Source organism: Nansenia antarctica (genome assembly GCF_963989245.1).
Source record: "Nansenia antarctica genome assembly, chromosome: 1".
In the NCBI taxonomy this organism is placed as follows: Eukaryota; Metazoa; Chordata; class Actinopteri; order Argentiniformes; family Microstomatidae; genus Nansenia; species Nansenia antarctica.
The window spans coordinates 112,109,902-112,124,901 of NC_137674.1; the positions used below are offsets into that span (position 1 = coordinate 112,109,902).

Consider the following 15,000-nt stretch of genomic DNA (forward strand, 5'->3'; position numbering starts at 1 on the left):
TCCACCCTCCCTCCCATTCTGTCTCCTCTCCTCCCCCTCCACCCTCCCTGTCCTCTCCTCCCTCCACCCCCCCTCCTCCCCTGTCCCCCCGTCCCCCCCCCCAGGACTACCTGCTGTGGAACCGCCTGGGGGCCACGCTGGCTAACGGGGACCGCAGCGAGGAGGCGGTGGAGGCGTACACCCGCGCCCTGGAGCTGCAGCCGGGGTTCATCAGGTCCCGCTACAACCTGGGAATCAGCTGTATCAACCTGGGGGCGCACAGGTGAGCGGGGGGGGGTGGGGGGTAGGGGGGTGCAGGTGGGGGCACTGACTGAGACCCAGCTGGTAGTCTGAAGTCTGGCAGTGGAGCAGAAGAAGGAGGTGTACATTAGTTACTCACAAGTACCAGACGAATTTCTATTTTTTTAAAAAGGAGAGGAGAGGAGAGGAGAAGAGAAGAGAGGAGAGGAGAGGAGAGGAGAGGAGAGGAGAGGGAGGGAGTGGAGGGTGTGAGGGAGGGAAGGGTAAATGTTAAATGTTTTCCACAAAGAAACACAAAGACCCTAATATTCTAACATTTACACACGACACAACACAAAGCTGTAGATCAGAAGGGTCTCACATGATCTCCCGTTCTATCTCCTCTCCCTCCTCCCTCCCCCCTCTCTCCTCTCCTCTCCTCTCCCTCACTCCCCTCCTCTCCCCTCCCCTCCCTCCTCTCCTCCCCCCCTCCCCTCCTCTCCTCCCTCCCTCCCCTCCTCTCCTCTCCCCCCTCTCCTCTCCCTCCCTCCCTCCCTCCCCTCCTCCTCTCCCCTCCTCTCCTCTCCCCTCCCAGGGAGGCAGCCAGTAACTTCCTGACGGCGCTGAGTCTGCAGAGGAAGTCGAGGAGCCGGCAGCTGTCCCACCAGGTCATGTCGGGGAACATCTGGGCGGCGCTGAGGATCGCCCTCTCCATGATCAACCAGCCGGAGCTGTTCCAGGCCGCCAACATCGGAGACCTGGACCTACTCATGAAGGCCTTCAACCTGGACATGTGAGACGATGAGGAGATGATGATCCAAGATGATCCAAGACTCTCCTCCTCCTACCCCCACAACAACAACAGCCAAGAACCCAAAGTGTAGTGTACTGATGATGATGATGGTGATGGTGGAATTGATGGGGAAAAGGAGCTGGGTTGGGAGCACTAGTATGTTTTGTTTTTGCGATAAGCGGAGGCGAAGAGTTAGTGTTTGTCTTTTTTTGTTTTGTTTTTTTAGATGCACGTTATTATGAGAAGAAGAAGAAGACAATCTTTTTTCCTTTTTTTTTTTTTCTTTCCCAAGCTCCTCAGCGGTGGTGACCACGGGTGTGTGCTTGTTGGATTAAAGACTATTTTGCGATGGATTTGCACATGACGCGATTTGTTGATTTCCCAGAAGAGCACAAGGACGGGCAAAGATTGTACGAAGTTAATGCCTTAGAGAACAACAGCGTCTAAATCTAACCGACTAACTCACTCGGAGGTGGGACTGAGAGAGAGAGAGAGAGAGAGAGAGAGACAGAGAGAGAGAGAGAGAGAGAGAGAGAAAGAGAGAGAGAGAGAAAGAGAGAGAGAGAAAGAGAGAGAGAGAGACGTTGCTGAGAAACATTAAAATGCTGAACAGAATTTGAGGTTTTTGACAAGACCTGTTTCATTATCCAATTACTTTCAGAAAGTCATGAATGATTGTCACACCGACCTGAAGGAAAGGAAGGGAAGGATTTAGTGTGTAAAATCAATTAAGTCGACACCTTTAAGCTGTTGGCTTCCAGAGTCTCCTGCAGAGAATCAATAGATTCCTTTTCTGGGGGTTGTTTAAATTCATCCTCTTTCGGAGCGAGAGAGAGAGAGAGAGAGAGAGAGAGGAGTAAAACTGCATGAAATGCATTTCCATAAACAGATTCAGCGACATGATTGAAAAGAACATACGTTTAGAGTTGTTTTTTTTACTTTCTTTCTTTCTTTGTGAGTCTGCACTTTTGAAGGAAAAAAACAAACATTAGCAATTTACGGTATTCTATCTTTACTGAAAGCCAGCTCAAATTTGCAAGCCAGATTGTAAAGCCTTACTCGAAAATGCATGCTAAAACGATATTTATTTACATTATTTGTTTATGCCGACAGATTTATGGCCATTTTCAGACTCTGGGAATACTTGGCAACACTGGCGGACTCGGGGGGGGGGCAACCGCCCCTCCTGGTGTCCCCACGGTTGAAAAACGTCTCTCTTAAGTGCCCTTTTGAGTGGCAAAAATACCCTTTTGAGAAATACCCTTTTTTCACCCCCCCTGCCCTTCAAACAGCCTGAGTCCGCCACTGCTTGGCAACCTCTGGAACGTGTCTAAGGCTTTCTGTACCCAACAGTTCTGTGTCTCAGTCGTTCTCAGCTCAGTTGTGTTACTTCACATTTTCCCTTTATCTGCACCAGTGAGACAGGTCCAAACGACGGAGCTTCAAACCCTCTTTACTCCTTCAAAAGCTGCAAAAGTGCTTGACATGTTAATGTCTCTGAAACACTGCACTGGTTCTGTTTGTACTGTAACTCCCCATTGGTTCTGTTTGTACTGTTACCTCCCATTGGTTCTGTTTGTTCCTGTTTTCATGGCTGTACTGGCTGACTTTTCAAGTGAGTCACTCGTCAACAAGTCACGACGTCACCTGACGACATCAAAGACGCAGCATGGTAGGGGAACGGATTGAAGAGATTAAGACGTTTGTGTCTTTTCTCAAAAAGATTTCACGTCTTTTCTCTGTAACATAAAGGGGTAGCCTAACTTCAAGTGAGGAACAGTACAAAGGCGTCTGTACGCTGGCGCATACGTTTACCTGCCGGGTCCACAGGGCTGTACCACAGTGTGTAAGGAGAGACGTGATTGATTCAAGGATCCTATGCAAAGGTCACGCCGCTGTTTCACGCTGCCACTTTGAATTGCAAAATGTTCCCCAGCCCTGGTAAATGGACCAAAGGGAAATGCTGTTTCTGTGCTTTCCTAGAGAATGCTATCAGAATGTCGCAGAGAAGCCATTGCCGTCGCAACTCATCTTCCAAATTGTAAAGCTTTGATTTCATGGTTTTGTAGAAGCCACAGGGAACATTGGGGAGGATAAGTCTTTAGCTTGGACTGTTGTTGTTGCTTTCTTAAAAGGGTTAAAGCAATTATTATCATCCCCCATTTAACTTTCTGGCTATTTAGGGGGGGAGTGTTCACCAGTCAGCAGAAATATACAGCTTACAACCTTCAACAATGCTTGAATGGGCAGAGGAGAACAGGAAAGGGAAAACTGCCATTCACGTTAGCCGAGCTTTCGCGTTTTTTGGTGACCTTTCGCTGTGCTACAACGGCAAGGAGGTCAGTTTAATTTACAGTTCATCTCTGTTAGACACCCGGTGGAGTCAGGCTGTCAGATAGTTTCACTACTCCAGTCTGCTGGAGTAAAACTTCAACATCGAACTTCACCTCAGATGCACTTACGTCCAAACCTACCGAAACAACGACAACTCCCTTTAATAGGCTAAGAGGCTACAGAATATAATTTGAGAAACCAGTAATGTTTCGATTCTTTATGTATGTTCTATTCTGTTGAAACTGTCAGTTAGAAACGCCTATGAAGACGACCATCACTATATGTTCTATTCGGTTGAAATTGCCGCAGAGGCGGCAAAACATCAGATGGAACTTCTATGGCCATGATGTTTAAAACATCAAGGAGCTTCAGAGAGGCGTCCGTTGAGACGCAGCACATATGTGCACGCCACTGACCATGTCCATATGTCCATACGGGGCGAGCTTTGAAGGCGAGAGATGCAACAGCAACAGCCGACTCCTCAGTACAATGTCAGACTGCAACTGGGTCAACACATTTAGGCGTCCCTCCATTTTGGTAATGGATTTTTATCAAATTACCCGACCGTCCCCCCCCCCACACACACACACACACACACACACACACACACAACCAACCAACACTTGCTGCTTGCTGCTTGCTGCCCCCCCTCCCTCCCTAAACCACCATCGGTCAAACGCTCCATCTGAAGACACACTACACTGGAAGATGATGGAGATTAGCATGGGAACAGTATATAGGCCAGTATTTCTCCATATCTGAAAATGAATCATTTATGCACGTTTTTTCAGGTCTCCAAGTCTCATACTTGTCTGAACTCTCTGTAGCATTATATTAGTACAAAGCTGAAACCAGGATTTCTACTGGTTAGCGCCTATACCTTGTGATTTTCTCTAAATCACTCTGATTTCGTATGGGGGCTGTAGTAGGGCCTATGCTTTTTAAACATTTTGAATGGAAACTTATGTAGTTATGTACTGTAGAAGATGATGAAATTATTTTTTCTAAAGTATGTTTTATTGAATTATTGGCTTCCCTACATATATATACAGTATATATATCTATACGACTGTAGATGATATTGCTGTGCGTTGAGTTAGGATACCCAATGACAAAATTCCCTTTTCTAGAACCTTCTCAGGTGTGACGGCCTAGCTGGACGCATGAAAGAACCAGTCAACCGATTCGATCGCATGCCAGATCTTCTAACGCTTCTTTTTCCAACGCCAGATAACTTCGATTGCTTATTTTTGGAATGCCATTTCACTTTTATGCATGCAATTCATGAAGTGCTTTCTTCTACCCCCCCCCCCCCCATCCCCCATCCTTATGAAAAAGATATCATGACATTACATTGCAATATTTCTACAGAGCACTTTTAAATCCGCTACATTTATGAAATGTGGTGTATATATATATATATATATTCAGCGTATGTTTTACACAAGATACAAAATGCTCTGATGTTGAATATCAGCAGGGTATCAGTCCTCAAGGCCTTGTACGGCTCCTTCAAAAGGAGTCACACTTTCTGCTACCTGGACGAAGGTGACTACCCCCCCCCCCCCCCAACCCGCCCCCACTTTCTGCCAACTACAAAGGGGCAACCACAACCCCCCCCCCTCCCAACCACAACACCCCCCAGGCACGACATCAGCAGTAGACCCCTCCCTCATCATTCTGTATCCTGTGTATATTTCTCCAACCCTCCATTCTTTTGACCTTTGACCCCATGTACACATGTACATGACCTATGTACAACGGCAGTTTACTCTCTCTGGTTATTAATTTATATATCCAAAATACAAGTATGAATAGATCAAATATTATTTTGATGCAAGGGAATGACTTTGAAATTAAAAACAACACTACTGAAATGCTTTCTAATACTTTACTGAAATACCTAGAATGCATACTAGTCACCTGATATACTTAACCACTAGAGAAGCGTTAAAAACACCACTCAAACATATGATGTGAAAGTAATCTTTTAAAATAAACTGTTGTAATATATTGGGACTGCCTTGTGTCTTATTCATTCATTTACTTGTCGTGAAACAATCTGCATCAACTCCACGTTTTGATCAAGGTTGCGCTAAAAATAATAGTATTAAATTGATATTCATAAACTGGAGAACTCATGAGCACACTGACTACCAATGTTAAATACAATTATACTTCCACCTTGAAATGTGAAACCATTTCAGAGTTGTCACAAGGAGAAACCATAAAAAATGAAAATAACAATATACTGATATATATGCATGCATATATATATATATATGTTACAGTACATGTGGGAATGCGGTACATATGGGAAAACTAGTGTTAGTGTTAGGTGCTACGTCGACTTGGTACATGCTGGCATGTCTAACCCTAAACGTAATCCTAACCCTAACCCTAACCATAAACTTAACCCTAGCACCGTAGCACCTAACCCTAACCCTAGTTTTCCCACATGTACCGTATTCCCACATGTACCGTAACATATAGACTGAAATAAGCACACGCAGCAAAAAGTTCAACAAAATGTGTAGTTTATTGAACTATCCAAACATTGTAAGTAACCAGTACTATTGGAAATACTGTTGTCATGAGGGTATTCATATATTCCAATACAATACTGTATCCTAAGCAATATTTGGATAAATACATACATTACAAAAGTCAACTTTAAATAATCTCTTTGGGAAAACTATGTAATGAAAACCACAGAATTGGCACAAACTTGTCTGCAAAAAAGGCAAAGAAAGAACATTTAGTAAAAACAGGTGAAGTACCATCGAACATTTAGTTAAATGAAAGAAACAAAAAAGAGAAAAAAAAAACTCACGAAAAGTACAACCGTACAATCCAAATGACAACTAAAACGTAAATAAATGTCAACTTTTTTAGTGCACATGCTGACAATACGAAGGCGTTTTTGTGACACAAAAGGTAATCCGTTACCTTACACGACCTCAAGAGATGGAGAGGGTGGCGAAGAGGAAGAAACAGAGATGGAGAGGGAGAGAGGAGAGCTAGGAAATGGCTTGATAACACAGGCTTGATATCTCCCACATCGATCCGACAGTGATTGAGAGCGAGACGGTTAAAGGGCCGCCTGCATGTCGACAACAGCGAGTCTAACAAACTAGAGAGGAGGAACCAGGACTGGGAGACAATAGGAAAAAAGGATAAGTAGAAATAGAATGCACAGACCAGCCATCCGTCTCCTCTGTAATCTGACCTTTATATACGCGATGTGACGCGATGTAGGGGCGGGTGGCTGTGGCTCAGCCGGTAGAGCCGACGGTGTCTAACGATCGCAAGGCAGGCCGGCAGCTCGGCGGTTCGAACCCCGGCTGGCCACGCGTCAAAGTGTCCTTGAGCGAGGCACCCCCAGTAAACGAAGAGTCCAAAAGACGTCCTCAGGGAAGCCGGAATGTGGGTTCAGATGACGTCTTTCTAGGACGTCCAGGTGACGTCTTTCTAGGACGTCCAGATGACGTCTTATGGACTACAGAAGATTCGGTAGTCCATAAGACGTCCTAAAGACGTAATCTGGACGTCCTAGAAAGACGCCATCTGGACGTCCTAGAAAGACGTCATCTGGACGTCCTAGAAAGACGTCACCTGGACGTCCTAGGAAGACGTCATCTGAACCCACATTCCGGCTTCCCCGAGGACGTCTGTTGGACTCTTTGTTTACTGGGACTGAACCCCTAACTGCTCCAGGGTTTCCTTCTATGGCTCTGACCCCTGACCCTTGACCCTTGACCCCTGGCCGCGAGCATACATCTCATGATACTCTGCGCCAATGACGAAGGTTGAACGTTCTTCCTCTTCTTCTCTAACATTCTCATCGCCCCGCTATGTGGGTCCAGCTATGTACCAACCGTACTGTGAACCGCACACTACGGTACAGAGAGAAGAAGAGGAAAGGATCTATACAAAGTTCTATACACTTTATTTCTATGGAAAGACAAAAAGACAAGTGTGGAAAGGAAAGGGGACATTTCAGAAACACGACACGTGCATAGAGACCATTAACAACTCCCAGCTGCGTAGGAAACGCAACGCAGCGACGATTCATCAACGAGTATCCGACAAGGATGAGAGACCGTGACGGAGCGGTCTAATCTTCCCCCCCTCCAACACCACCGCAGGGAGCTCTACTTAATCACACCCCTTAACCAGGGTAGTACCTCCGGATTCTCAAGTCTCAATCTGACAACATTGTTCTTGAGAGTATGTACAATGAATCCAAAATGTGCATTGTTGCAGTGCAAGAACAGAGTATGTTGGATTTAACCACATCGGGGGGGTTAAAGTTAAACATACGGGGTTTGACGTCAAGACGTTTGACTGAACAGGGCGCAGACGCCCCCAGGTAAAATATTCTTAGAAAAATAGAAAGGGATTATGTGTGTTTTTGATATGCGACATTTAACTGCCTTGTGGGGGATGTAGCGATAGCATGCTAAAAAGAGACCTTCACTGCTCTGAGCCCCCCCACAGTATCATACCATCAACTCTATAGGCGACGCCACAAGCTGTTGTGTTAAATGTTAAATGTTAAATATTAAATATTGCACCTGTTCGGCACACACATCATCTTCTGATAAGACATCCAAGTGCATAACAATCTACAGTGAGACTGCGCCGGACAACAGAAAGCGTTAGAAAGAGTTAGTGAGTGAGAGAGAGAGTGAGAGAGTGCATAAGCAGAGAGTGTACAAGCGAAATGGGGGATACAGTTTATATATACACAAGGGTTGGTGAGCACCCACCACAGGGCCAGTTGAGTCTCTGATATGGTAGATTTGAGATGTTGTTTTGGTTACAGTCAGCACCAGTAGGGATACATTCAGCCCTGCTCCCAGTCTTAAGAGTATGAGAGCACGTAGTAATAATAATAATAACTTTTATTCGTATAGCGCTTTTTCCTGCAAACGTTGCAGCTAATGAACGACAGTTGTCGGTCCACGTGTATGTTTCTACAGTACTGTACTGTATGTTGTATGTTCCAGAGAGAGGAAAGTCTGTTCCAGTGCATATTTTTTGCTATAGTAGTAAAAACACAGACGGCCGTGTTCAAAAACACATTAAAATACATTCTGTGTTGAAAAAAGGTGGTGGTGGTATGTCAAATTCAGACAAATGTACAATCCAAAATCGGAGGACAACAGTGTCAGAACAGGTGAACTTTAACCTCAAAAGGAGTCAGCCCTTGACTGCAGAGAACTACAGTGGCAAGATAATATGAAATATTATTTCTACATTTAGTATTCAGCAAAATTGGGGCTTCGATCCAATGCGTTCAGATTCTCAGCATTGCTAAGTCACCTTGGACACACAGAGGTGGAATAGTTGTCTGAGGTTTGGTGACTATATTCCATATCTAGTTTTTAAAACCACAAACTAAACAACAAACGCAGCCAATACAGGGTTGTGTCGCTATCAGATACATTCTTAACGTATCCATTTCGGGTATCTGAGCTGGCACAATGTCTATTTATGACAGGTTGGGATATACCATAATATATCTTTGTCTAAAAAGTGCTTTTAGATAACAAAAACAAAGATACGGCAATAGAAATGGCCAACTGTCACAGCTGTCAACTGCACAGAGAAAGTTTCTCCTCAGGGAAGCCCAGCGAAAAACTTTAGCTCCATTATCTAGTCAAGTCAAGTCAAAAACAGACTTGCAGATACGGTACTTCCTCATTTTCTTTCTCATTTTCATTTACCAACATGTTGACAGCCTCCAGTCAGCTAGATGTTACATATTCATGGACTGCCGTGTCAAAGTGTCCATCATAGTCAATAAAGTTTCACACTTCCACTTGTTCTGATACTTGGACATTTCTCTACCTCGCCTTCCTTTGTATCTTAGTTGTTGTTAGTCCACATGTTAGCGTGTAACTCCACATGTTTGCATGTTACTCCACATGATAACGGGTTTCTCCATGTGTTATCGTGTTTTTCCACATGTTACATACACAGGTAGCGTGTTACTCCACATGTTAACATGTTACTCCATGCTACACAGGTAGCGTGTTACTCCATGTTAGATATGTAGTGTGTTACTCCACATGTTAGCGTGTTACTCCACATGTTAACGTGTTACTCCATGTTAGATATGTAGCGTGTTACTCCACATGTTAACGTGTTACTCCATGTTAGATATGTAGTATGTTACTCCACATATTAACGTGTTAGTCCACATGTTAATGTGTTACTCCACATGTTAAGGGTTCCTGATGTCCTTGTGATTCCCCACGGGAGGCAGAATATTCCACAACACGCCACAAACACGCCAACACGCCACACGGCAGAAGCCAACCTTGCAGGCAGCAGCACTGGAACTGGTCTCTGTTGAGTTTTGGTTCAGAGCGTTTTAGGGCTGGCAGTGAAGCGTCGCCGTTTTTGATACAATATTTCTAAAATAAAAAATAAAAACATACCACTTGTTAATAAAAACTAAATACTGGCATCGAAGCTGAAGGCATAGAGAGAATGACTAATCTGATCTGATATGTGGTATTACTGTGTGTGGAGGCGCTCCGCTCCGCTCCGATAACCGAACATTGCACACATCCCTCTGTAGCTACACGGTAGATGAAGAGAAGAACACGTCAACAGACACACAGACACACGACGGTCGTCACGTACATCATCACGTACATCATCACGTACATCATCACGTACAGTACATACAAATACACATTTGCTTTCCTTTTTTGTGACCACACTTGAAGTACTGAACTCTCCTCCTCTTCTCTGGTCTAGGGGGTGTGGTGTGTGTTTCCATAGTTTCCATTGTTGTTGTTGTTGTTGTTGTTGGTTTTGTCTTCCTGTTTCCTGGTTGTGAGGCGGTGGTTCTCTGGGGTCGGGGGGGGTTGGGGGGGCGGTGGAGGAGGAGGGAGCTACAGTGGGGGTCTAGCTGCTGGGCAGTCGACGGTAAAAGTAGATGTAGCCCAAGTCTTTAGGAGGCCTTTCTGACAAACACACTTTGTGGTCGTTGTAGATCACCCATCTGAAGTGTGGGAGGGGGGGGGTTGAAGTTAGAACATGTTTAGTCCTGAGTTCTAAATGTCCAATTGACTTACTATCCACACAACTTTACTATCCACACAACTTTACTATCCACACAACTTTACTATCCACACAACTTACTAGCCACAATTTCACAGGTCTTTATTTGTGGTTAATTGGGATATTTGAATGTCGAATTCAAATCAGATGCAAATTAGTTGTATACATACACTTAATTAGTTATATTCTAAGTGGCTCTTGGCACAGCGAGACTCACCTCCCTTCCTTCTTGATGTGACAGACGTAATGACCAGACATCGTGGAAGCTCCCATGTGGCTGATGAAGGCGAACAGCTCATATCCTGTAAACACAGGAAGTCAAACAGCTCATATCCTGTAAACACAGGAAGTCAAACAGCTCATATCCTGTAAACACAGGAAGTCAAACAGCTCATATCCTGTAAACACAGGAAGTCAAACAGCTCATATCCTGTAAACACAGGAAGTCAAACAGCTCATATCCTGTAAACACAGGAAGTCAAACAGCTCATATCCTGTAAACACAGTAACGTCAACTTCCGAGCATCACCAGATCATCTGCATACAGGAGGATGATTTGCATAAGAACATTGGACCTTGTAAAGTCGGGAGGGGGGGCTTGTACAACATAACTCTCCATCTAACCTCCATCTCCAATCTAGTCCTGGGGGGTATTCCATCAACGTTGCTAAAGAAAAATCCAGGCTTAAGTCTCTCCAAGTCTCGCAAGAGTTGTCAAAATAAGGCTGGATCTTTTTGTAAATCTCACGAGATTTATCGAGATCAATCTGGATTGTCCTTTAGCGACGTTGATGACCCCCCAGATCTGAGAAGATCTGAAAAGTAATGCCTTTCTAGGTTAATGGGGCGGCAGGTAGCCCAGGGGTTGGCGAGGCCGGCCAGCAATCGGTAGGTCGCTGGTTCAATTCCCGCCTCGGGAGGGAGCCGGAGGTAAGCTGGTGACTGGAGGGTTGCTGGCCTCATATCAAAGGTATCCTACCAGCACTGCCGTTGTGCCCTTGAGCAAGGTACTTAACCCCTAACTGCTCCAGGTTCGATGCCTGACCCCTGTGCCCAGAGCCCAGAGCTCTGTTCTCCCTGGGGGGGGGGGAGAGAGACGTGTGCACCAACTACATCTTGTTGTCTCTGAGTGCTTGTGCTCTTGTTCAATGACAACAAAGCCGAACCTTAATCTTATCTCCTAACATGGGAAACATTGAAGTAGCCTACTACTCATGGGTTGGGGTTTATAGACAGCATAGTGAGATAGGATCGCTAGGATGGTGGTGAATAATTAATGTCACTCATTAGCAAGACGCTACATCTCTCTCCATCCGTGCGATGAACTCCCTGCCAGATGTAATTAAGTGAACACCTACCGCAGGACCCCCACTACAGAAGAAGAAGCCCTGTGCTTGTGAGACTGCAGCAGCACATAGGTGACACATTCTAATGATTCTAATGATTCTAATTCTAATGATCTGATGTAACAATCAGACTTTTCTTTCGAACATTTTTAATACATTTCCGCGTTGTTGAAAATCAATGACACATCGCTAGTCAACTAACACAGCTTGTTCTGTGAGCCTGCTAACAATGTGAAGTAGTGTTATAGTTAACTAGGTAGCAGTGGGGGATTACTCACCCAATCCATTTCGTTGCAGTATGGACGAAATGGATTGCGAGTTTGTGTTGTGATTCTCAACAACGTTGAAACGTAGTTCCGTGTTTCAACAGAAAAGTCTGGACATTTTGATTGGTTGCCGACATACGGACCAAGAGAGAGAGAGAGAAAGAGAGAGCGAGAAAGAAAGAGAGAGAAAGAGAGAGAGAAAGAGAGAGAAAGAGAGCGAGAGAAAGAAAGAGAAAGAGAAAGAGTGAGAGAGAAAGAGAGAAAGAGAGAGAAAAAGAGAGAGAAAGAGCGAGAGAGCGAAAGAGAGAGAGCAAGAAAGAGAGAGAGAGAGTCCAGAGAGGTCAAAGGTCACTCACGTCCAGGTCCGTCCCTGATCTGCGGGCCTGAGGCCAGGTGGTCCAGGTCAGGTGACAGGGTGGGGTCGCTGTGTGAGTTGGCGTTGGAGAAGGCGTTGTCGTTGGGCTCCGTGTCGGCCAGGTCCGACAGCGCCACGCTGTCCTCCTCGCTCTCCGGGTGCACGAAGATCCAGTCCAGAGCCCGCTCCAGGTTATTGTTCTGATGGCAGGAAATCACACAATGAATCATTCTATTGTTGTGGATTTAATTGATTCTTTTGAAAGTTACATGAGCGCAGAGAGGAAATAGCAGTCAAAAAGCCCGCTCCTGTGAGAGACAAACATTTATAGCAGTTCCCTCCCTGATGAGGTCACTACTCTTGCTTGACCAATCATAATCATCTGCGCCAGTTCTTGGCACATCTCTTACAGGAAGGGAAAGGCCTTCCTTTAATGCTCAATTTCCCAGAATGTAGAGATAGACTTCAATTCTCAGCATATTTGATATACAACTACAACACTATTCCCCCCAGCACTGTGTCTCCTGAGACATCTACTACCCCCCAGCACTGTGTCTCCTGAGACATCTACTACCCCCCAGCACTGTGTCTCCTGAGACATCTACTACCCCCCCAGCACTGCGTCTCCTGAGACATCTACTACCCCCCAGCACTGTGTCTCCTGAGACATCTACTACCCCCCAGCACTGTGTCTCCTGAGACATCTACTACCCCCCAGCACTGCGTCTCCTGAGACATCTACTACCCCCCAGCACTGTGTCTCCTGAGACACCTGCTTCCCCTTATACTGTGTCTCCCAAGATTCCTACTTCCCCCTTGTACTGTTTCTCCAGTGTCTAAAAATCTTTCTTTCTTCTTCTATCACGACGACTGCCGATGGCCCCGGGCCTGAGCTAGATTACTCTTCCTGCTACGACTGGTGAACTGATGATTCACTTGCTTAGTCAAATGTATCGATTGTAAGTCGCTTTGGAATAAGGCGTCTGCTAAATGCCAAAAATGTAAATGAAAATGTAATTGGATAAACTTAGTAATCTAAAGGGGTGTTATTAGTGGGGATACAGAGTGACATGAGCTTAAAACACATGACAAACAGGATGCATGTTGTGATAAGTGAAGATAAAAACATATATCTGATTGTCTTCAACGTAGAATATGACTGCTAATATACTTCCTGTTCACCTCAACTATACTTCCTGTCCACCTCAAACTCTCTCAGTCTCTCACTAGACCTGACAGTGAGTGACTGACAACCTCAACGCAAAAAATAATAAAATTGCTTTCATTCCCAAAATGAAACACACAACCCAACCCCTGAGTCTCTCATTCTCCTTCAATCAGAGGCTTAATAATAAAAACGCCTGACTGTAGCGGCGGTGGTCATCCTTGTGTGGCAGAATCCCTAATTTAGCTTTAGCCCTTAATCCAAAATAGAGGCGTGACTCACCGCCTGGGCCAGGGCGGGGAGCAGCGTATGGGTGAGGCGGGGGTGGGAGTTGGTAGTTGGGGTGGGAGAGAGAGAGAGAGAGGGAGAGAGAGAGGGAGGGAGGGAGCGCGAGAGAGAGAGAGGGAGAGAGAGAGGGAGAGCGCGAGAGAGAGAGGGAGAGAGAGAGAGCGAGAGAGCGAGAGCGAGAGAGAGAGAGAGAAAGAGAGCGAACGTGAAGTTATTCCCCCCTTCAAGGTGCAATCAATAATCATTCTGTTAATGTTGTAATGTTGTGGGGGTGGAAGTTGGAGGTGGAGGTGGAGGTGGAGTTGGAGGTGGAGTTGGAGGTGGAGGTGGAGGTGGGTGTTGGGGTGGGAGTTTGGCGAGGGGGCGGCGACTGACGCATCTGCCTTCTCTTGGCCGTACCCAGACCGGCCACCGAGGTTGAACAATCCCTCCCTGCCTCAGGGATATTATTAGACGTCCCCCCCCCCACCATCTCTGTTTCACACCTCCACTCCTCTCGAGAGGTCCCAGGGCTTTTTAATAAGGAACACAGAGGAGGGTGGGAGAGGGAGGAGGCGGTGAAGGAGGCGGTAAACAAGGAGGGAGGGAGGGAGGGAGGGAGGGAGAGAGGGGGAGAGAGGGAGGGAGAGAGGGGGAGGGAGGAGGCGGTGAAGGAGGAGGGAGGGAGGGAGGGAGGGAGGGAGAGAGGGGGAGAGAGAGAGGGAGGGAGAGGGAGGGAGGAGGCGGTGAAGGAGGCGGTAAACAAGGAGGGAGGGAGGGAGGGAGGGAGAGAGGGGGAGAGAGAGGGGGAGGGAGAGAGGGAGGGAGGGAGAGAGGGGGAGAGAGAGAGAGAGAGGGGGAGAGAGGGAGGGAGAGAGAGGGAGAGGGGGAGAGAGGGAGAGAGAGAGAGGGGGAGGGAGAGAGGGAGAGAGGGAGAGGGAGAGAGAGAGAGAGAGAGGGAGGGAGGGAGAGGGAGAGAGAGAGCGAACATGAAGTTATTCCCCCCTTCAAGGTGCAGTCAACAAGGTGGTAGGTGATTATTTTGGCGGTGGGTGTAGAAGGTGTGGGGGGTGCAGGTGGGGGCGAGGGCTACTTTGTGCTGACAGGGCAAGTGGGTTCAGAACAGGAGAGCCAGGGACCGTTTTTGAAAAAGGTTCCGGAAAAGACCGTGAGCT

General features: G+C 46.3%; 2 protein-coding genes across 2 annotated transcripts in view; one reads left to right on the plus strand and one right to left on the minus strand.

Annotated features, from left to right (window-relative positions):
* pex5la (peroxisomal biogenesis factor 5-like a) overlaps window positions 1-1,016 on the plus strand; it is a gene marked incomplete at its 3' end in the record, with an annotated part of 67,313 nt that extends 66,297 nt beyond the window's left edge. Inside the window, exons 13-14 of the mRNA XM_080546412.1 lie at window positions 105-262; window positions 815-1,016. Of these exons, the coding sequence (XP_080402538.1) occupies window positions 105-262; window positions 815-1,016 (360 nt within the window). The remainder of the gene's footprint in view (window positions 1-104; window positions 263-814) is intronic.
* A 9,254-nt stretch (window positions 1,017-10,270) lies between these two features.
* Window positions 10,271-15,000, minus strand: part of usp13 (ubiquitin specific peptidase 13) — a gene marked incomplete at both ends in the record, with an annotated part of 58,702 nt that continues 53,972 nt past the window's right edge. Inside the window, 3 exons of the mRNA XM_080530197.1 lie at window positions 10,271-10,367; window positions 10,644-10,728; window positions 12,395-12,593. Coding sequence (XP_080386323.1) covers window positions 10,271-10,367; window positions 10,644-10,728; window positions 12,395-12,593 — 381 coding nt within the window. The remainder of the gene's footprint in view (window positions 10,368-10,643; window positions 10,729-12,394; window positions 12,594-15,000) is intronic.